Raw genomic sequence first — 23,107 nt, 5'->3', positions numbered from 1 at the left:
ACTCTGCTAAGGAGAGTTTTATTATTACTTTCTGTACTGGAGATGCATTTAAGACTTTTAACTATCCCCTTGAATGTGTGCCATTATTCTAGCAAATTTTTTAAGAGACAATTTCCAATGTTTATTTTTGCGCTTTGGAAAAATCAAACAATTTGCCAATCAATATTTAAGATTATATTTACCTTAACACTTCTCAAACACAAATCCATGTTTAAGTAACTTAAAGAAACATTGGTTTTGTTGTGGTTGATTGCTGGTTATTTAATGGCCAATTCAATTAGTAAATATTTTATTCAATATGCTGTAGCATCATCCATGACACAAGTTTCTAAGTACATTTTGCCATAGTTAATTTGGTTGGACCCACTGACAAAAATGTTAATTGAAAATTTGGCAGATAACCAGGGAAATAATCATGGTTAACTAGACTAAAAAGAAAAATGCACGTGAAACATTGCAAAGTATGATTCTTTTTTCATATTAAACGAACATATTCTTACAAATGTAGGCTCAAATGTTTCTAAACTTAGATATATTAAACCCCACATCATAAAATATATTATTGAATCATATTTTTACAAAAAACCACTGATGTTCTATTGTATTTATTTAACTCAGGGATCAACAAACTCTTTTTGGTAAGGACCAGATAACAAGTATTTTTGACTTCATGGACCATACTGTCTCTGTCACAGCTATTCAACACTGACCTGTAGCTTAAAATTAAGCAGCCCAAGACAATGCTTAAATGAATTAGTGTTGCTATGATCCAATAAAACTTTACTCGTGGATACTGAAACTTGAGTTTTATATAATTTTTACATATCACAAAATAATAGTATTTTGATTTTTTCAACTATTTAAAAAATACAAAACCCATTTCTAGCTCATGAGCCATACAAAAACAGACAGTAGGTGGATTTGATCCATGAGCCATAGTTTTCTGACTCCTGATATAAAGTATAGGCCAGCTTTTATCATTGTTTTCTTACATTAATAAACTCTGTAGAAATTTGTTATTTTTCTTTTAATTTTTTCCAAAGCCCCATGATTCATTTCATACCATATTCAGAAACAGGCCTACATCATATACTACAAAAGCCATTTATTATGAAAGTTTTACAAAGTATCTTATCAGATTTCTCAATATGAGAAGATTATTCATATTTCCAGTGGTCTTTTTTCATAGTACTATTTTGAAATTAGGTAAGACACTGGCTAATTTGGCACCACTGTGATGTATGGAAGTTTTATTTTTGAAGAGAGTAATGATACACACAAATCAGGGAATAAACATTAAAAGGTCAGCATTACACACCAACTTAAGAAAAAAGAAGTTGACTCAGTCGTTAAGCGTCTGCCTTTGGCTTAGGGCGTGATCCCAGGGTCCTGGGATTGAGCCCCACATTAGGCTCCTCCGCTGGGAGCCTGCTTCTTCTTCTCCCACTCCCCCTGCTTGTGTTCCCTCTCTTGCTGGCTCTCTCTCTCTCTGTCAAATAAATAAATAAATAATCTTAAAAAAAAGAAAAAAGAGAAAAGAAAAAGTTGATTTACCCTGGTAAACATAAATTATAATTAAATTATTTGAAAATTAATTTTCTGCATTTTATGACTTTTTAAATAAGTGATACCACGAATTTCTAATGATAAAGTTTTAAATTTTTCTCAAGGCCAACTGCAGATGAATTAATGCAGGACAAGGTATTTAGTGAAGTGTCACCTTTATATACTCCCTTTACCAAACCTGCCAGTCTGTTTTCATCTTCTTTGAGATGTGCTGATTTGACTCTGCCTGAGGATATCAGTCAACTGTGTAAAGGTAATGATAAATAAGACAGAAAACAATATGTTTTATTTTTAAAGAAAGTACCCTTACCCTACTTTCAGTTTTGCATTTACCAACAATATATATATTACATTAGTGAGGCTTTATGGATACCAGTCTGGGAATTAAGAGATAATTTTGGATTTGCTTAAAATATAACTGACCTAACTTTTTAATCCTTTAAATTAAAATTGTTTTGAAGCAAGAACTTTAAGAATTGAGAAGAGGAAGGGGCACCAAAAAAAAAAAAAATGTCTTATACAAACCAAAGTCCTATTTTCATCTCAAATCTTAATGCCAAAATTGTTTTCTGATTCCCAGTGGAATTTCCACTACATCGACATACATATATCATATTCTATATAATTTATTATAAATGATATCTAAAAATTGTATTATAGGTAGGAGTCCATACCATTATATTCCACATTGTAAGGGAATATCAGCTTTTTTCATTTCATTCATCTATGAAGATTACAACTCTCAGAATGTCTGTTTTAGGGACACCAATAATACTCTTACACTGAAGAGTTACCGTGATGTAAGTCATGGCAGGAAAGATTTACTAAGCATTCATTCAGTCAGATCTTTTGTTTGAGTTCCTGCTATGTTCCACACACTATAACTTCAAATAACATTCATACCAAATGGAGAGGCAGATAATCATTTATATTACTATTATAAATAAAGGTCAATATGAACATAGTGCAGTGGAATCATAGCGTGCCTGAGACAATAAGAAAGACTCTTCAGAAGAGGCAACAATTGCCTCAAGACATGAAGGATGGGATAGTTTGTGTTAGTTAACTATCCAAGTGCTTTTTTCTGCCCTTATCCCTTCCCCACAGAGCCTGTTATATCTGGATCTGTATGGAATATATATCCCGGATATCTCTAATATAGAGGGTAAAAATTCCACTTTTCCTCAAGGAAACTGAATGTACATCCAATATGTATACCTTCATTTCACCCTTTGTGCAGTTTATAGTATGAATCTTCTAAAGGGACTCTTACGATGTTCTTCAATTATTATTTTTTGAGAATATCAGCAACTATTGCCTGTTGCCTTTTTATAAAAACATAAAGTATGATAGCTATGATTATTTTCCATTTGCCATTAATAGATATAAACAGTGATTACCTGGCAGAAAGATCTATTGAAGAAGTATATTACCTTTGGTGTTTAGCTGGAGGTGACTTGGAGAAAGAGCTTGTCAACAAGGAAATCATTCGATCCAAACCACCTATCTGCACACTCCCCAAGTAAGAAAACAAAGTTTCTCTTGGAAATGAAAAGATTTTAGTGATAACATTTTTTTTAAATTTGGGGTTTCTTGGGTAGACATTCCAACTAAATGATTATGAAAGCAATTGGAAGTCAATACCTTTTTTTCTTGGCTGAGGCTTCTAATTGAAGAATTCCCATTAATATTTTTATTATTTTTAATAAATACTATTTTTAATAAGTAATTTGCTTAAGATCTATTTGAAGTAGACCTTTTATTATGGAATCTTGTAATAATTGATGTTCAATAAATGAAAAATGTATAAGTCAGAAAGAATAGTAATATTCAAGAGAGTTAATAAACCAGACTAGTGTGCCTATTATAAGTAACTTTTTTATTTCCAATTACAATTGTAAATGTAAATGTACTGTATGGCCTCATTGTCCTAGAGATCATCATGGTGCTAAATTACTGTTGTGAAAACTCTGCAGAACTGCATAAGATCTTGGACATCATCATATAAATTAGACTGAAAGTTAAATAACAGTACAACTCTAAGGACCAGAATTATTACTGTTCCATTGCTCTTTGTGTTTATTCATAAGTGAACCTCAATCTCTTGAGTTTCCGCCAATGCTTTAAATTTTTAATTTTAGATCTTAGGACTAGATTTGATCATTGTAGTTAACAGTAAAAATCACCTGCTGATCATTTTTTTCTTCACATGTTAAATTTTTAGGTCAATTATTTGAATAGACCACTTGGTCTCTACTTTTTCTCCCCTTTAAACTGATTTTTAAGTCAGTTATATTTCTCACACATTGAATTAAGCAGAACACCAGGAAAAAAGATGATGGAAATACCAAGGTCTATGTAAATTCTCAAAATTAATTTTCTGAAATCCTAAGGAAATTTTATGCATTTATTATTCACTATTCCTTCTCCTGAGAAGTTACTATCGTGATTTTTCTTTCTTCTTTTATCCTTTCTCACTCCTATAAACTTCCTCAGGAACACATACACATATTATCAAGAGAGTAATTTTAGCATTGGATCTGCATGAACAAAGAAGATAAATCACACTCCTGTATTCCTAAAGTGCTTTATATTTATATACTGTATTCATACAAACTCAGTTTATATTTAAAAATGAGAATTGTTCAGTGATATTTCAACCAGAAGTTACATATTTTTAATTAATCCATTTAGTCTAAAATTTCTTTCTTTTACGAGGGAACGATGATTTAGAAGAAATTTTATTTTCTAGAAGAAGCAGTAAATCAGATTTTGTGTGCTCATTAAAATAATTATTTTTTAAAATCTCTTTTCAGTTTTCTTTTTGAAGATGGTGAAAGCTTTGGACAAGGTCGAGATAGAAGCTCACTATTAGATGACACCACTGTGACATTGTCATTATGCCAGCTAAGAAATGTAAGAATGGTATTTTGACAAATCTACCACAGATTTTTTTTTAAATAAAACCTTACAGATATACATGAAGCCTTGAATTCCTCCCTAATCTTATAAAATAAGTCAGAGTTTCTTCAAGGTATGTGCCAGGAGTGATATTATTGGGAAATAGGATCTGTACATCTTCAGCTTTAGTATATATTGTTCAATCATTCCCAAAGTAGTTGTATCTTTTTACCATCATTGGATAAGGTTTCTCACTTTCTATATACTTGGTAACACATAATATCAAATTTTTGCAAAATTATTGTTCTAGAGGCTCCTGAGTGGCTCAGTTGGTTAAGCGTCTGCCTTCAGCTCAGGTCATGATCTCAGGGTCCTGGGATCGAGCCCCGTGTGGGGGCTCCCTGCTCAGTAGGGAGTCTGCTTCTCCTTCTTCTGCCCCTACCCCTGCTCCTTCTCACTCTCTTTTTCTCTCTCTCAAATAAATAAATAAAATCTTCAAAAAAATAATTGCCTTAAAAGGTGTAGAATTGTATTTTGCTATAATAGTAATTTTTAATTCCCTGATTATAATACATTTATGAATCTCTTCATATTTCTTCATAATCTGTTTATGTCTTCTATACATTACTAGTTCATATCTTTTGTCATTTCCACTGGGAGATTTCTTACTGATTTGAGGACTTCAAAAAATATATTCCAAATATAGAGTCTTTTTGGCTATATGTAGTGCATATATCTTCTAATCTGTGGCTTTTCCTTTAAATTTTGATGGTTTCTTTTAAAGAATGTGATATTACTAGGTGTAGGTTTTTCTTTTGGTATTTATCCTGCTTGATGTTCGTAGTCTCCTGGATCTGTGTTATTTGATGTCTTTAAATTTTGAAAATTTCTGTCATTATTACTTCAAATATTTCTTCTGTTTCTTCCTTTCTCCTTTTTCTGACGTTTCTATAACACATAGGTTACATCTTTTGATTCTGTATTGGAATTCTTATTTTTAACATATTAAAAATATATATATTAATATATTATGCACCTCTTCTTGCATGCTGTCCACTTTCTTTCCTTAGAGCCCTTAGTGTATTAATCATAGTCATTTTAAATTACTGGCCCGATAATTTCAAACTCTCTGACATTTTTGAAGCTAGTTCTAAAGCTTGCTTTGTTTCTCCAGGGTGACTTTTTCACATTTTAGCATGCCTTGCCATTTTTTTTTTTAAACCCTAACATGATTTACCAGTAAAAAGAACTATGGTAAATAGGCCTTTAGCTCAAGATATCATGTTTATCTAGCTGTTTACTGTTTGTGTAGCTTTTTTGTCAGAGGCTAAAATTTCCTCAGCTACCTTGTTCTTATTCCCCCTGGTGTCTTTGGGTTTCCCTAGAGACTTTTTTTTCCCCTAGAAACTTCTTAAAATAGGGCTGAGGCCAGCAGCTCTTTCAGCTGAAATCCCTTTTTATATAGGAGCTTTATTGACATGGAGGTAAGGTAGGGAAGGGAAGGAGTTCTCTAATCCTATGGTTAGGTCTCAGCCCTTTAATGAACCTATGTCTCTGGGCTGTGACCTTTATATAAAGCTCCTCAGCTTCCCTCCTTACCTTATTAGGAGAGACAGAACAGCTAAAGGAAATCAGTATTGGGTATTCTTCCCCACATCAATGACTCGAGGTGGCTAAAGTTGGATATCCACCCCCCCCCCAAAAAAAACACGCTGTTCTTTCTTTACTTGAATATAGCAGGATCTCCTCCAGTCTGTCTGCCTGTTAATCAGATCCCTAAGTCTTTGCCCCATTGTGCTTAAAACCTCAGGCCACAATTATCAATATACTTTATTTCTAGCTTATATCCTTTCTCTCTAAGCCTGGCTTTGGGTCTCATATCACTGCATTTTCCTTATATTCTTAGGCTTTTCTTGTCATTTAATATTTTACATATTATGTAGTAGGAGGGAATTAGAATCTCTTAACCTGCTATAATGCAAAGAATAGAAAATTTAAATATATAATTATTACTACATGATACACTAAACTTACCATCTCTTTGAAAGGGATGAATGTGTATAGTGGATGAAATAAGTAGCAGTACAAAGCAACAAACATAAACTACACCTAAATATATGGTTTTGACTGATTGATTTTACTCTTAATTTGCTTCTTTAACTTAAATATAATCCAAAGAATATGAACATAAGTTAAGTGAATACAAGGCTTCAATTTTACTTTCTAAATGACCTTACATTTCCACTTTTGAAAATTAAAATACTTTTTTCTATAATTATTAAGAAAAAAATGTTAATGTTGCTGATTTTTAAAATAACATGGAAACCAAATAATTTTTTCCTTCTACTTCTCTGTATTTTTGCCCTTTTTGTACTTTTAATATGCTAAATTTTTAATACAAAAAAAAAGCAGAAAAGTTACTTATAATATCTATGACTTTTGGGACAGTAAAACCCAAATTTTAAAACAATGTGCATATTAATAATGAGGTAAAATTTGAGAAAATCTTATTTTTCTACTTAGAATTTTAATCCATAAAAGAAACACTTAAAAGTTTAGAGTCAAAGTGGGATAAATCTAGAGCACATCAAATTTTAGAGAAAAGCCAGGCATAAAATCAGTGTTTACCAGATTCTCAGTTGTGGGTAAAAGATTTTTCTTTGGCTTTTAAAAATTCTGAGGCTAGGTGCGCCTGGGTGGCTTAGTCGTTAAGCGTCTGCCTTCGGCTCAGGGCGTGATCCCGGCGTTATGGGATCGAGCCCCACATCAGGCTCCTCCGCTATGAGCCTGCTTCTTCCTCTCCCACTCCCCTGCTTGTGTTCCCTCTTTCGCTGGCTGTCTCTATCTCTGTCGAATAAATAAATAAAATCTTTTTAAAAAATAAATAAATAAAAAATAAAAATTCTGAGGCTAACTCACACGGGTGAGTACACAATAACTCTAATCAACAGAAGATCAATGCTGGCTACACACAGAGCTTGAACTTCTGTGTCAGCCCTCACAGGAGCAGATACTGTGCCTTCAAGTTGGAAGTTGAACTGAAGAGCAGAGCAGCAGGCAAGATGGCATTAACTTTAATCACCCTACTTAGGACGTGTCTAAGATTTTACTCTACTATTGCCTACCTTCTTATGTTTTTGAAGAATATCTATAATCCTGGCAATGTTATTATTTGGAGTAACATTTATTATAATAAGTTTGTGAAAAAAATAATGAAGAAAACTGAATTTTGCCAGCTGATTTACCAGTTATTTGAGTCATGCATGTTCAAAGTATTTGAGGAATTATTTTGAAACCTTTTAGTTTGTCTTAGTTTGTATTTTTGTCTTAGTTTGTATTAATGTCTTAGTTTTGTATTAGCACCTTACTTTTGTCTTAGTTTGTATTAATGTCAAGGCAAAAATAAATTGGACTGAAGTTTTAAATTAAGGGATATGTATTAAAAAGTACTTTTTAAATATAATCCTCACATAATTTAAAAATGTTTTATCCATTTATTCAATTTTATACTAATTTTAGAAATGATGCATTGTGTTTGGTAAACTATCATAATAGGCGCCTAACATTTATGAGAAATGCCTGGAGATAAAAAATCAAAAAAACAGAATATTCTTTACAGCTAAGCTTAATCACTGGATGCATGGTGTATTTGCATGTTGGCAATAAATGAATTTTAAATTCTATTTTGTAGTTTTCTTAGTATCTTTATAAATATATAATTTTATATCATTTTTCCTTTTAAATAAAGATTAGTGTTTCTGTCTCAGATCTTAAATATCATAAATATTTTCTCTTTAAATTCAGAGATTAAAAGATGTTGGTGGAGAAGCATTTTACCCACTACTTGAAGATGAGTGAGTATATATATATATATATATATATATATATTCTTTTTACCATTATTTTTCTTTTCTGTTTCTATTGGATACATAAGAAGCTTGCATATTTTTTTTGAAAATTGTTTCCTAAATAGAATACAAAAGTGTGGGTTTTTTAAAAATTTTATACATTTTGTCAGTTTTTCTGCTTTTGTTTTTCTTTTATAGCCAGTCTAATTTACCTCATTCGAACAGCAATAATGAGTTGTCTGCAGCTGCCACTCTCCCTTTAATCATCCGAGAGAGGGACACAGAGTACCAACTAAACAGAATCATTCTCTTTGACAGGCTGCTAAAGGTAGGATGCTAAAGTGTAAGGTGTAAAGAGTCCATATATGATCTTTGTGGGTTTTTTTATTTCATTGGTAATTCTTAGGGAATCTTGATGTCATGAGAACATTAATTCTTATGACCTATTTTATCTGATTAATAATAAAAATGATACATGTTAATAGTAAATAAAATTAAAAAGTAAAAACAAGATGAAGGAATCTATGCAAAATCACATTAGACAAAAGGTATTTAATATCCTTGTCATTTAAAAAACACTTAAAAATTAATAGGGAAAAGGACTATCCCTGAAACAGAGAAATGGATAAAAAACATAATAGAAATACAACTAGTCAGTAAATCTATTCAAAATATGTATCCTTACTAGGACTGAAAGAAATAGACTTTTTTTCCATATTGAATTAGCAAAGTGAGTAAATGTATATTGAGATTGAAACTCTCATTCTCCTGGAGTAAGTGTAGATTGGTTAAAACATTCTATAAAGCTATTTTAAATTTTGTATTGAGCCTGTAACAACATCTGTACCTTGTGTCCTTTTAATTCTCTTCTAGAAATCCCTTCTAAAGTATAAATTTAGAAAAGACAAATTTACATGCAAGCTTACAGAAGTAACCATAACAGTAACTTACATTTATTGAATACTTTCTATATCACTAGATACTTTACAAAGTTTTATATGTTATTTAACCCATATGAGGTTTGTAATATTATTCTCCATAGGATTCATTCATAATTCTTCCAGACCACAAAATAGAGAGGAATGATAAAAACAGTAGATTCAGCTCTTCTCTTTGATTCTATTATATAAGATTAATAGAGGCTAGGGAACTATTCCATTACTAACTTAATATGTATTAGTGACATCAGGTAAAATAATTTCAGGTACTTGGAAATTTATGGCAGGTCACCTGCAACTTTATCACTGGTATATTCATAATTGTTTAGATTAAAAGAATACACTTGGTAACTTGAGGTATTTTTCATATCTTTTTTTACCTATAGGCTTATCCATATAAAAAAAATCAAATCTGGAAAGAAGCAAGAGTTGACATTCCTCCTCTTATGAGAGGTTTAACCTGGGCTGCCCTTCTGGGAGTTGAGGTAAGAATGAAAAGAGGTTAAGAACGTTCAGTAGTGTTAAGAAAGAAGGAAGAAGGAAAGTACTTTCTGAATATATATTTTCAAAGTTGTTAGAAAATTATATAGTAAAATTTGAGTATTAAGATTATGTGACAATTTTTAGTGAAAGAAATAGAGGAAAAGAATGGACAAATAGAAGAGAAAAATATAATTGAAGTCTTGTTAGATTTATGCTATTTAATATTTCATTTAATGGGACTCAGAAATTATCTTGATTATTCATTTTAAAATAAGAATATTTTAATATATATCAGTTATAAGTATATAGCCCTGCTTATAAAGTATGTTCATTTAGAAATAGGACTGCTTATTTATAAGGAGAAGTATTCCACTCTAATTTGAACCTTGTCAAAAATCATTAATATAATTTAGTGCCTTTTGGCACATCTGTCTTACCAGAGCCATGCTGCCAGGAGAAATCTCTGCTTTGTCTTCTATTAATACCTTATCTGTGGCAGTGAGAAGAGGCGAGGTGTCACATTATTAGAGTGACTTGCAGTACTAACAGAGACTTTGGTGACAGCAATCATGATAATGGACCAAATCATTGCCATTTTTTTTTTCATTTTCTGTCAATTTCTTTGTCATCCTGCCTTCCTGTATTCTCATAGATATCTTATAGATATCCATCACCAATTTTTTTGTGTATGAATTCTCCCAAGTATTTTTATTCCTTTTAACTCTCTATTGAAAGAATTCTTTTCCTTTGTTACTGATTTCTTTGGTGAAAGTCTATAACTATCTTTGAGTTTGGTTGGTTGCTTAATAAGAATGCCTATTATTCCTACCATATGGTAATAAAGAATTATAGGACCATATAATGCTAAAAATTCAAGAGGACTTCCAAGGTCAGGTTGTCCAAATGTCTCATAGAGTAGAAGTACCAGAGATGTTGATAATAGCATGTAATATCAGAGATTGAACTCCAAATTCCTAGCTCTTTCTCTACCATTACCGTAAACCAGAGAATTAAGAATTGTTCTATGCTTGATCCTATAGAACATGATCAAAATTTGAAGTAGTTTATTCAGTTATTCCTTCTGTAGTGGTATAAATGAAAAATGTAAATGATTTCTTTAATCCCTTAATGATTCCATTAGGGATTTTGCATGGAATTTCATTCTTTAATTTATCCCAAACCTCTTCCTCCTGGTGCTGAACTCCTTTAAACAATTTTATTTTATTTTTGCTTTCATTTCCAACTTTAACAGGAAAATTTCTCAAGGGATGACCCCCCATTTTTTTTTTTAATTTCTTCATGAAACTTACTATGTGTAAGATAACAATGAATTGAGCACAACAAGGCTGTGTTGTGTTGTGTTGTGTTGTGTTGTGTTGTGTTGTGTTGTGGGGGCTGGGAGATTAGCTAAGCATACTCATTAGCTAAGTGACTCTATTCACATATTTGTCTTCCTGTGCATGTAATCAAATGACTGCCTTAGCAAAATGGCAAATTGTCACAGACTTTCATCACAAATTGTCAAAGATGTGAAGAATTTTTCTAAGAGCATGCTTTGGGTTTGAATGTCCCTATCTATAGTTGGGTGTGTTTTCAAGATAGATGTTTCTAAGAACTGTATTTTGTCTAAGTCAATAATTTATTAAGGATATGATAAATTAATATATCTTCTCTTATTTTTTGCAGGGGGCTATTCATGACAAGTATGATGCAATTGATAAAGATACTCCAATTCCTACAGACAGACAAGTATGATTTAGATTTTCTTAAACAGCCTAAGATAATTCTGCCAAATCTTTAAATTTTAGAAAGGCAGGAGGAATTTTCTTGATTATGAAACATGTATATGATATTAGAGTAAGCATAACTCTTATTTTACTCACAAGTTAGTTAGTTAGTTAGAATTGTTCCTTAAAGGAGTTTAGATCAAGTAACTTTTCCTAATAATTGTACTTTTTTATTTGAAGAGTTTTCCCTTTATTTAGACCAGGTTGTAAAGGAAGGTTTTTTGAAAACTATATTAATATATACCTTTTCAATAGAAATGGACTGCTTTTTTGTTTAAGTATACATACAACTTTTTTAGTGTTTCCAGATGACTAATATAAAATTTAAACACTTCAGACACAAGGATTATGTAGATGGTCTGTTCTGAAATTCAAGATACACTCTTTCCTTTTCCTTATCTTGAGGTTTATTAGAGGTCACTCTATTCCAGTTCCACTTTAATGTTTTGCTGTTTTACAGATAGAAGTGGATATTCCTCGGTGTCATCAGTATGATGAACTGTTATCATCACCAGAAGGTCATGCAAAATTTAGGCGTGTATTAAAAGCCTGGGTCGTGTCTCATCCTGATCTTGTGTATTGGCAAGGTAATATTTTTCCCCCAATTATTAAGATTCTTTTTGAAGTATTAGGAGCATGTTGTTTGACTAACGATTTAAAAAATTAAAATGAAATATCAAAATATCCTTGGCTTTGAGGAAAGCTGTTATTGGTTATCCATTTTTTGAGAGAACATTTTTTAAATTTTGTCTAAATGCCTAGTGGATGTCATTTAAATGCATGATATTTAATGAAACAATTTACCATAATGTTGATTAGGAAAGTAGGAAGAATGTTTTGGCTGTTGTGATCTTTGGGGATACTTTTTTTAATGCTTATGCAAATAATAAAATAATATTGTACCATAAATAATTTGGGGCTAGTTGATATTCTTGTCATTTAATGATTTACAACTTGGTTATCATGGTTATTAGGAATTGGAGAATGGGATACCACCCTAAACTGCATATTTTTATTTATTATCTCTCTTTTATTAAATAACTTTAGTGTTCCATATCCTTGATTTTTAGCCCTTCTCATTATTATTTTTGTAGTCACTGATAAATTCGTGAATGAGATGCCCATTCTTCCCAGTTCTATTTTTTAATTTGTTGTTATGACAGGAGTTTTTATGTTTTAAATCTCAATTTCTGGCCAAACTTAAAACGAAGCTATTATTTTTCATAGCCTTGTCCCTTTTAGAGTTCCATATCTTCCTAACAATTATAGATAGATTTATGTACCTTCCTTCAACATGACAACATATGAATAGGATTATTATCAGTAAAAGAAATATGTAACATATTTGTATTTTACTTTACAATTTTTGAAAGATTGCTTTTCATCATCCCAGAGAAACTTGTAAGACAAATTTCCATCTCCAGGATAAGGAAACATGCTTGGAGATGTTAAAATGATTGCCAAGATCACACAGGGTCAGAGATGAGACTATAGTCCAAGCCTTCTATCAATTTTACATTTTTTGATTACTCTTTTTCTCTCTTTAACTCATAATAATATTGATAATAATAACAAACCTGATTTATATTGGGCATTTACTATGTGCCAGTCATTATCAATTACTCCTCACACTACCCCCGTGATGTAATATATTTCTGGATGAGTAATACTTGTAATACTTAATCTATATAGAAGTAATGCAGGGAACTGAATGTATATACACTTATACTGATTTATATTTACTGAATTCTTTCCCCACAACCTCTTCCCATCAGGTCTGGATTCACTTTGTGCTCCATTCCTATATTTAAATTTCAATAATGAAGGTAAGCCTATTTATCATTTAAATAATCATTGTACATATTTTTCTAAAATATTATTTTCAAACAAGGAAGGTTTTAGTTTTTGTTTTAAGGTTCTTGATCTCTTCCTAGTAGATACTGTAAATTTCTGTGAAATAATCTGTTAGACTCATTTTAGAGGATGTAAGAGATTAATTTATTACTAGAGTTTCAGTTGTAATGAGGCAGTGTTTAGAAATTTAGGGAGAATCTGAATATGAGTTCATCTTCTTTGGTGACCATTTAATGAAACTTTGAAAAAAATTTTGACTTCTTTAGAGACTAGCTTTAGTCTATTTGTACTTTCTAAACAGTGGTCTTGTATCTCCAAAGCTGATCATTTTAATCATTCCTTAATGAAGACTTTTCTTATTCTCCCTATTGAACCCAAACAGCACCTTGTATTTCTGGAAATTTATCTTGTGTATGTTTTATATTTTAGTTATTTGTATACTAACATAGTAAACCTTTCTTTGGTTAGTAGCTTTTTTTAATGACAGGTTTTTTATTTTCTGTCCCCCTCTTATAATGCCTCTTTTATAGTAGGTTTTAAAAAAAAATTGTTAAATTTAATTGACTCTAATCACTAATGATATCACATCTAGAGACTGCTGCCCTATTTAGCATGAATCTCTAGAAGTCTCAATCTTGGATCTCCATCTTTCTCAAATTCTACTTCATGTCAGAATTCACAAAGATTTCAGGAATTGTGTAGAGATAGCATAATCCCAGAGAGCTAAAATTTCACTATTTGAGTGATTTTTAAAATGCACTGTTGTCTGACATCAATACTCATTGATCTAGACTAGAGATTTTGCTATGTTTAGTTAAGCATAGTCTATTATTACACACACTGATCCAAGAATAATAAGAGATCTGTGTTTGAAAGAATAATTTATGACCAGAGCTCCTAAATCCAAAGTTCTCAGACTCTTTTGTTTGTATCAACAAAAATTAAGGATCTTGAGGTCTGTATGGCTCATTAATAATGACCAAATTTAGATTTTTTAAAGTATAAAGTTCTGCTAATAAAAGTTTTTATTGTTGTGGGATAATGACTGCCACACTTATTCGAAACTGAAAAATTACTAGGATGGTTGTCTTTTGTGGTCCAAAATATTTTCTGTTTTAAAGGATAAGAGGGTTCTTTCCCGCTTAATTCTGTGTTTCTATCAATTGTTAACATGACTCTTGTTTAATAGTAGATTCAAGGATTGTGTGCTGAGGGACTTCTGACCATTTACCCCATTAACTAATTTGCTGTTTATCTTTGCTTATTCTTTCTTAGCCTTGGCTTATGCATGTATGTCTGCTTTTATCCCCAAATACCTGTATAACTTCTTTTTGAAAGACAACTCACATGTAATACAAGGTAAGCAAATGTCTTTATTTGTCTTTTTACAGAGAAAGTGCTTATGTCAAAAGTAACCAATATTAAATTAAATTTATGATTGGGACCCAATAAAATATGATAATAACCCATCACTAAAATCCATAAAGAGACCATTAGGTTTAGTGTTTCTTCCAAGTCCATAAAGAATTATGGTATTTTTCTAATGACTACTATAACCAAAGACAAGTATGTTTTATAGGAAGGAGGTTCCTTTTTGCTTTTATGTTAATTTAGTAAAGCCATCCAACTTCAAGAGTCATGTAATGTTAACTTCTGAGAATTTATGAAGTTAGATATTGTAAGAGTGTATCTTGTATCTTATTGAGATGTGATCCATACTTATTCATAGTTTCCCTATTACCTTTATCAGTGATGTGTATTATAGACTTAGCAGTATACTCTTTAAGATTCCAGCAAAATCCAAAATGAGTGGATTTAATAGCATCTTGAATGATACCAAGAGATTTCAGATACTATACGATGCAAATAATTTGTCAAATAGTGACCAAAACAAACTGAAAAGATGGAAGGTAGAAAATATTCAGATAAGTATTTGCACATCACAAAAAGTGATTCCTTCAGTTAAGTAAAGTCAGAAATAATGCTGTTATTTTAAAGGTAACATGAACCCATAATATTAACTGAATTTTCATATATAAAGCCTGGAAATAATCTTTTCCCAAATTTATCAGGCCTCTATTAAAGCATAGTGCCTAGCCAGATTCTTAAGAAAGATGAAGATATTTGGAGAATCCTCAAAAAAAAGCAATTAAAACAGAACTTATAAAATGAATTGGCTAGCTCTCAGAGGGCCATATTACGTAGCTTCTATTACATTCATTTTTCTTTTGATTCTGTATTGATTCCTGTTTCAAAATACAGAAATGATTTACTGCTAGAAATTTAGTTTCATTTTTCTAGTAATTGTTTTATAATACAGAAAATTGTGTGTATTTTATATTGATAATGAATTTCCAACTTGAAAAAAATGAGGTTTTTACACTTTTTAGCTGCAAACTTTTTAAATACATTTTAAAAAGGCTTATACTAATAAACAAGACAAGATCTTGTTTCATATAAGTACAAGAGAAACCATAATGTCCACAACATGAATTTGGAAGGACTTAGAAAGGCCAAAACCACTCTTAGTTTGTTAGATTAATCAGTAATATATTTTAACATTTAATATTGTAATTAAAAGGCTACACAATTATTTAAATTTTGTTTTTGTGTTAATAATTTTCTCATATTGGAATTAAAAGACTATAAAATTACTTAAAGCTTATTTTTGTCAATATTAATAATTTTGTCACTTATAATTTCTGTAGATTTGTGTTTGAAATCTTGAATTGGTAACTAATTTTAAAACTTTTCAAAGCTACAATGAATGTTCTTTAATATTATGATGAAAAATGTAGCATGTATATTTTCCCAAGAAACAATAAACAAGGGGTCTATTTGTTCATTTTTGTATTGACCATATGTTATATAAGAAAAAAAAGCAGTTTCAAAAAAAAGAAAAAGAAAAAAAAAGCAGTTTCAGCTAATGTAGTCTTTCAGCACTGACTCTATGCCAGAAGTTCCTAAGGTAAATAACACTCAGTCCTTTTCCAAGGGATTTCATAGCCAATATAGGAAATAAATATGAAAATAACTACTTATAAGTCAATGAAATAAGTATACATACTACTATATTAGCACAGAGGATGAAGTTGGGGAAGTTATTTTGTGGGGTTTTTTTTCAAATTTTCTTTTTGGTAGTAAAGGGAAGAGCTAGCATGTCTAGAAAGGTTTCATGAAAGAGGGGTTATTTATTGATGAATTTGCTTGGCAGAAGGGGAGAAAGATATCCTTAAGACAGAACAAGAAAGAGAACTACAGTAAAAAAAAAGTCCAAAATAGGTTGATAAAATAACCAGTAGTCAAATCTGATGCGTGAAATCCAAAAAAATAGCTAAATTAGGAGGTGAAACAGTATGCTGATTATTGGTTACTAAAGTTTATGGAAGAACAATGGTTTATTTTTTTTTTCAAAATGTTTATTTTAGGCTTGGAATGAGAAATATTCAGCTCTCATTTTATTGTTTTTCTTCTTTGTTTGTCCTCCCCTCCCCTTTTGTTATATGGTATTTTAAGCTTTAAACTTCAAAGTGGCATTGATTTTTTGATTAGCATCAATAACACACGCACCCTTTCTCCCCCCACAAGATCTGGAGTAGTCGTATATCACATGAAACCAATCAGCTCAACAGCTAATTACAGAATTGCATATTCATTGAGTCATTGAATTCTCTCTACAGAAACCAAAAGTTTCTATATTAGATGGCAATTTTAAATATTATTTGGAAAAAGATATTTGTTTTTCTAATTGTATACTAATAGAACTTGGAAGTTTTTTATTTTAAAGTTTTTCATAAAATACAGTATTTACATACTCATAAGACTCTAAAATGCTTTGCCTCTTACAGAAGAGACAAAAATTATCTGTTTAGTCAAGATATCCTGTTTTGTTTATTTGTTTACCATGATCCTATTAACTTGTTACCTGCAGACATTTTTAAGAAGATAAAAAATTTACTTCTAGCTTAAATGAATATTCTTTATCATTTTTGGCACTATCAAATTATCCCCAGTAATGTTACTATTGAGTTGATAAAGAATCAATACACAGGAATTAAAAAAAAAAAAATAGATTGGTTAAACAGCCCAGGGTTGGACCCCTGAATTAAGATTCCTAAAATTACTCTTAGAACCTTAGAGTACCAGTTGGATTAAAAAAGGTGGAGGGATCTGAAAGGGATAGATTGATTAGCGTTGCAGAGATATTGGAAAACAGGCTTATAACTTGCAGGACAGACATATTTAAGGCTATTGAAGAGAGAAAAAAGGTAGCTTTAGGCCAGTGAAGAGAGGCAGCCATTTAATTATTAAGAATGGGACTAATCCTTTGTGGAAAACCCAACTATACCCTTATGTCATTTTGCAATTACGAAAGAATAACCTAGAAAACTGGCCTGTAAACTTTTAAGCTATACTTCAAAGTCATTCTGCTGTGTGTTGTTCACCAAAACAGCCATTGGAATTTTGCTACAACTTTAAACATTCTTGTACTGTTTATAAAACTAAGGCATATTCACACTTGGACCATTGGAAGATGTGGTTCCTACAAGTCAGAAAGGGAAAGGGAGAGAGAAATACCATATAAACCCAGGAAATAAAATTGCATGAAAAATTTCCCAATATTCTGTTTTCCTGTAAATGTTTCTAAATCCTTTGGGAAAAGGATGATACCTTCTTCTCTGTAATGTCTCTAACATTTAATGTAATGCATCACATAGCTTGGATGGCTATATAACTAAACTGGGATATTTTTCAGAGTTTAAAAGACACATAACTGCACCAGACACTGAGCCTACAGGGGGCAACTGGAACTCTCCATGTAACCAGGATGTATGGTCACACTGCACATAGACATTCAATACGTTTTTAGGCGAGAAGGAGGAAGGAAGATAGACTAAAGGCCAGCTGTCAAAATGGGAGTATAATATAAATCTCCTTTCTCATCAAACAGTAAGAGAGAGGGAGAATATGCAATTTCACCAAAAGGGTCATGCATTTGGAAAAACAGTGCATTGCTTATTTGGGGTTGAATATACATCTTTGTCATGGATGGCTTTAATGATAGGATATTGGGAGATAGTAGGAAATACATTGAACTTACGGCCTTGCTGTTTTCAAGACTGTCTTACATCATGTGACCAAGGAGATTTTTCCTGAGACTGAAAATGTTCTGCCTTTACTAGAAATATTATGAAAACTGCTGAGTGAGTTTGTTTGTAGATTTACCAGAGCAGGGTATGTGAGCCAAAAAGAAAATAGCTGACAAGCCTAAAAATTATCTTTCTCTTCTTTTGAACCCACCTCTTTTCTTTTCGACATAAAGGTTGATGCTTGTTCTTGTGGTTTGAGACAGCAGACCAAATTTTACAATGGGCAAACTTTGTAATGGGGGATAATCTAATCTGGGTTCATTTGCAGTAAAATAACTTTGGCTTCTTTTGAGTGCTATGAGTCAAAATGTCACCAGATGAATTATCTCGGGCACATTTTAGTTGACGAGAGATTTATGACTCTGCATATTTATCTACACTTAGCATCTTCAAGGTAAACTAGCAGCCTAACGGAGAATAACAAATAGTTATAGAACTTTCAGAACTGAGAATGCCATTTTTGATTTGTGAGCAGAGGAAATCTTTTGCTTTAAATCTGTCCCGTCATTCTTCATCTTCTCCCTATCCCATTTAAGACAAAGAAGAAAGACTAGCCGGAAAGGAAAAAATAAGGATACCCACATGTGGGAACTCTCTGAAATTTCATCTTGTATCCATTTTATGAAGTTGTTTTTGAAAACAAACAGATGACTTATTTATAAACAGCTGCACAAAAATATGATAGTGTCATACAAAATCCTTACACTGTCATTTAAAAGTATGTAATAAATTAAGAAATTGTTTTATAGGAGAGCTATAAGAATTTTTGATTTGGAGGGATTAAAAGGGAAAAAGACTATTTTTATTTTATATCTCATTGCAAAAAATGAGAAGGTATAAAGTTTCATTAAAACACAAAAATATATATATTAGACATGATTTTGTGCAGTAGTGCAATATTAAACTTCACTTGAAGTCTAAGGGGAATTTTCATAAATATCTTGATTTTCTTTTTAAAGAATAAGATAACATTTACGCTTACATAGTCACCTGTTTGTTAGAAAATACTATTTAGGGGGTTATATTATGGCTCTAGATGTATATCTTCATTATTAGAAATCACAATTAAAATGTTCTGTGAACACTTTAGGAGTCAGCAGTAATACCCTTGAAATTCTTTGCTTTATTTTGACTACTGGTTTGTTTTTCTGTACTATCCTAAATTATCTGAGGTTGATTTATAAATCAAAGGACATATGCATTTCAATTTTTAAAAATTTACTCTAGGGCACTTTTAAGTACATTTTTTAAATAACTTGAAGTATCACATCGTGCTGACTTCATCAGTTCCACCATATCCCACCTTTAAAGAAATTTTTCTGAATATAACAAACCATAGTATATCTCATTCCAAAGCCAGTCCGGAGCAACCAAAATTTTTGCCAGCCTTATGACATATTTCCATGAGATGATATGTAATATATAATAATATATAAATGCATATACATATTTATTTGTATATATTTTATAAAAATACATATGTATCTGTATTTTGTGTGTGTGTATATATATATATGTATGTATATATATGTATATAAATGTATATATATGCAATTACAGCACATATCATGTATCATAAATCCACTATGGATATTTGACAGAATGTAAGGAATATGTTTTCGGTGTGGATTAGGTTTCTTCAGTCCATCCTTACTTAGCCATGTAATATCACATAGTAATTATCTTTTATCAGGCTCACATAAGAATGATATTTAGTAAACTGGAGCATAGCTTTGGGGAATTGCCTGCGGCATGATTTTCTAGTTTAAAATGAAGTGCACTTTTTAAAAGTTAATAACTATATGCTTTCATCAACATATAGTTGAATGCTTATGATTATTGGTGTTACATACCTCTAGCTTCTAGGTAAATTAGGACTGTAAACATACTATTGCTAATTAGAAGTAGAAAAAAAAATGAAAGTTAAACCCAGAAGTCCCCTGAGGCATTGCGACTGTAACTCTTAAAGCTGATGTGGATTGTATCTTTCTTGTTCTTACAGGAAAAGATGAGACAGTGGATAGATAGAATGAATTTTGTTGCTATAGAGTAAACATCAAATCAAGAAAAGTATTAATCAAATGCCTGTTCTTTACCCAAAACCCATGGGTAAAAGATCAAATTAGATCCAGAATTCGGCTTTATCATGGTCTTGATACAGCACTGCCTCGTTTTTTCTTTTTGGTGCTTCTTGGTGCTCCTCTTTGTAAAATATGTATCATTGCTTATAGGTAAATAATTATAAAATACATTGTGGTCATTAGAAGCAAAGTTTTGTTTTTTTGTTGTTTTTGTTTCAGGTTTTTCCTTAAATTCCATCCAGTTAGTTAACATATACTGTAATATTAGTTTCAGGAGTAGAATTTAGTGATTCATCGCTTACATAAAACACTCAACAGAAGCAAAGTTGTCATTGAGGAAAAGAAGGGAAGGATGCTTATACTAACAGATTGTCAAGGACTTAGTACTATTTCTGGGAATATTAAAAATAAGGTACTTTAAAAACTAAAAAAAAAAAAAGCAGACGTTATTTTTATAGGTTATTTTCACCAAATAATTTCGATCTGCTACTCTGTTGGAAGAAGGAGTTGAAGTTATTAAGTGAAAACGTTCATTGAGTCATTGCCATTTTTTTAAAAGATTTAGGAAGTACTAACCACAGTGTAGATTTGAATAGGGGAAATGGCTCAGAAATAGCAATATTAGTAGTTCAACTATTGACCTTATTTGATAAAGGAAAACAGTTTTGATGATTGATTTACCAGAGTTTTAAAATGTGATTTTATATAGTTCTTGTTTTCTTAAAAGAACTATTGTTTTGAACGAAATATAAACGAGGTACAGTTTATTCACATAACAAAACTGCAGTTGAAAATAAGCTTAAAAATTTCCCATCTGTCTGTTTTTCTCTTCTCAGAATTACAAATGCCTCATTCCGTCATCATGCTGAATTCCTCAGCATCTTCCATACCATTTCCAGGGGAATCCCTGGGAAGTAATGAATGTCTGTCTTCCTTCAGAAAGACACAGATAACCTGGAATTTTTCTTACCACATTCTCTAGTATTCCTACAACTCACACTTTCTGCTCTTTTGAAATATGCTTCTTTTTGGCACAGCAGAAAAAACACCAGTAGGAATCTGAAAACCTAAATTATGAGCCTGGCTATGTCATAAACTGGAGAATAATCCTAAATACATCATGAAACCTCCACAAGCCCTCTGTTCTTAACTGCAAAAAATAAGTCATATTTGTTCAGTCCTTTATTATTATTTATCTTCATAGTAACCATTAGATTTAAGTAAGGCAGAATTCTATTCATTTTATCGAGTTATTGTCATTTTCATCTCAAAAAAAAAGTTAAGCTCGCTAAAATATGTTAATTTTGTCTCTTTGCTTTGTAAAAATATGGTTTACTTACCCTTGAGTTGATGGTTGTCAGAATCTTGTTCAGGTTAGGACATAGCAAATTGACAAGAAAAGCAATTTGTTGAAAGAATGGGAAAAATAAGAGAATATTCCTCATATTTTAACTGAACTTTGTGAATTACAATAAGATTAGAATCAACAACAGATATTTTTAATTGCCTACTGTGTGCCTATTTTCTGATTAAGGTTTTGTTAATTCTTTTTCCTAAATATGGTAAATATAGAGCCTTAGATGGAAATACATTAGAACTGGAACAAATGCCTATATATGTATATATAAACAAAATTAAAGCATAATTATTCTACTTGTGATTGCTTATAAAGTGTTGTCCCTTATTTAAGTATCTATTCCACTTTCTGAATATACAATAAATGCAAGACAGATTTAATATTATGAGAAAATGTATGTTGAATTTAATAGGAAAATATCACGTGTGTAATCTGTAATTCAAGAAATGAACCAACTGATAGTTCAGAAAGTAGAAAATAAGTTGTGCCATAGCTTTTTGGTATGTTTAACAATTAGTAGTAAGTGATTAAAATGGTAATAAAACAGAAAATTACCTACTAAAATATATTTTCTTCATGGAGAAATTAAATATCATTCAAAGTGTAAATAAAACTAATTTATATGAGGGACGTCTGGGTGGCTCAGTCAGTTGGGTGTCTGCCTTCGGCTCAGGTCATGGTCCTGGGATCAAGTCCCACATTGGGCTCCTTGCTCAGCAGGGAGCCTGCTTCTCCCTCTGCCTGCCGGTCCCCTTGCTTGTGCTCTCTCTCTCACTCTCTCTCTGACCAATAAATAAAATTAAACAAAAAGCAAACCAAAAAAACTTTAAAAAAATCTGATTTATATATGAATTTAATGTCTTTATTTCAAATATTGTGTAAAAATGATAGTTGTCTTAAACTTTATTTTCATTTCAGAGTATCTGACCGTATTCTCACAGATGATTGCATTCCATGATCCAGAGCTGAGCAATCATCTCAATGAGATTGGCTTTATCCCAGATGTAAGTACTTGTTACGTTAATAGAACCTGAGATAAAATGCAAAGCAAAAATTGGTAGCACAAGAGTACTGTTTGTAAAGTTGTGTTGTCATAAGAAGTCCATGCAGCAACCAGTTCCTGTTACTAATTATAGCCTTCT

At 31.3% G+C, this 23,107-nt stretch overlaps 1 protein-coding gene across 7 annotated transcripts in view; it reads left to right on the top strand.

Annotated features, from left to right (window-relative positions):
- TBCK (TBC1 domain containing kinase) overlaps positions 1-23,107 on the top strand; it is a 200,420-nt gene that overhangs the window by 67,498 nt on the left and 109,815 nt on the right. For 6 of the 7 annotated variants that reach the window (XM_026499132.4, XM_044384224.3, XM_044384225.3 and 3 more), the window contains 11 exons: positions 1,671-1,819; positions 2,950-3,088; positions 4,383-4,482; positions 8,272-8,321; positions 8,514-8,643; positions 9,640-9,738; positions 11,423-11,485; positions 11,984-12,110; positions 13,299-13,349; positions 14,653-14,736; positions 22,884-22,969. In XM_026499132.4, the coding sequence (XP_026354917.1) occupies positions 1,671-1,819; positions 2,950-3,088; positions 4,383-4,482; positions 8,272-8,321; positions 8,514-8,643; positions 9,640-9,738; positions 11,423-11,485; positions 11,984-12,110; positions 13,299-13,349; positions 14,653-14,736; positions 22,884-22,969 (1,078 nt within the window). The remainder of the gene's footprint in view (positions 1-1,670; positions 1,820-2,949; positions 3,089-4,382; positions 4,483-8,271; positions 8,322-8,513; positions 8,644-9,639; positions 9,739-11,422; positions 11,486-11,983; positions 12,111-13,298; positions 13,350-14,652; positions 14,737-22,883; positions 22,970-23,107) is intronic. The other variant, XM_044384227.3, reaches the window with a different exon arrangement.

This window comes from Ursus arctos, unplaced genomic scaffold (assembly GCF_023065955.2).
Source record: "Ursus arctos isolate Adak ecotype North America unplaced genomic scaffold, UrsArc2.0 scaffold_11, whole genome shotgun sequence".
NCBI lineage: Eukaryota > Metazoa > Chordata > Mammalia > Carnivora > Ursidae > Ursus > Ursus arctos.
The sequence above is the reverse complement of the archived record's forward strand: the minus strand, read 5'-3'. Positions and strand labels throughout refer to the sequence as shown.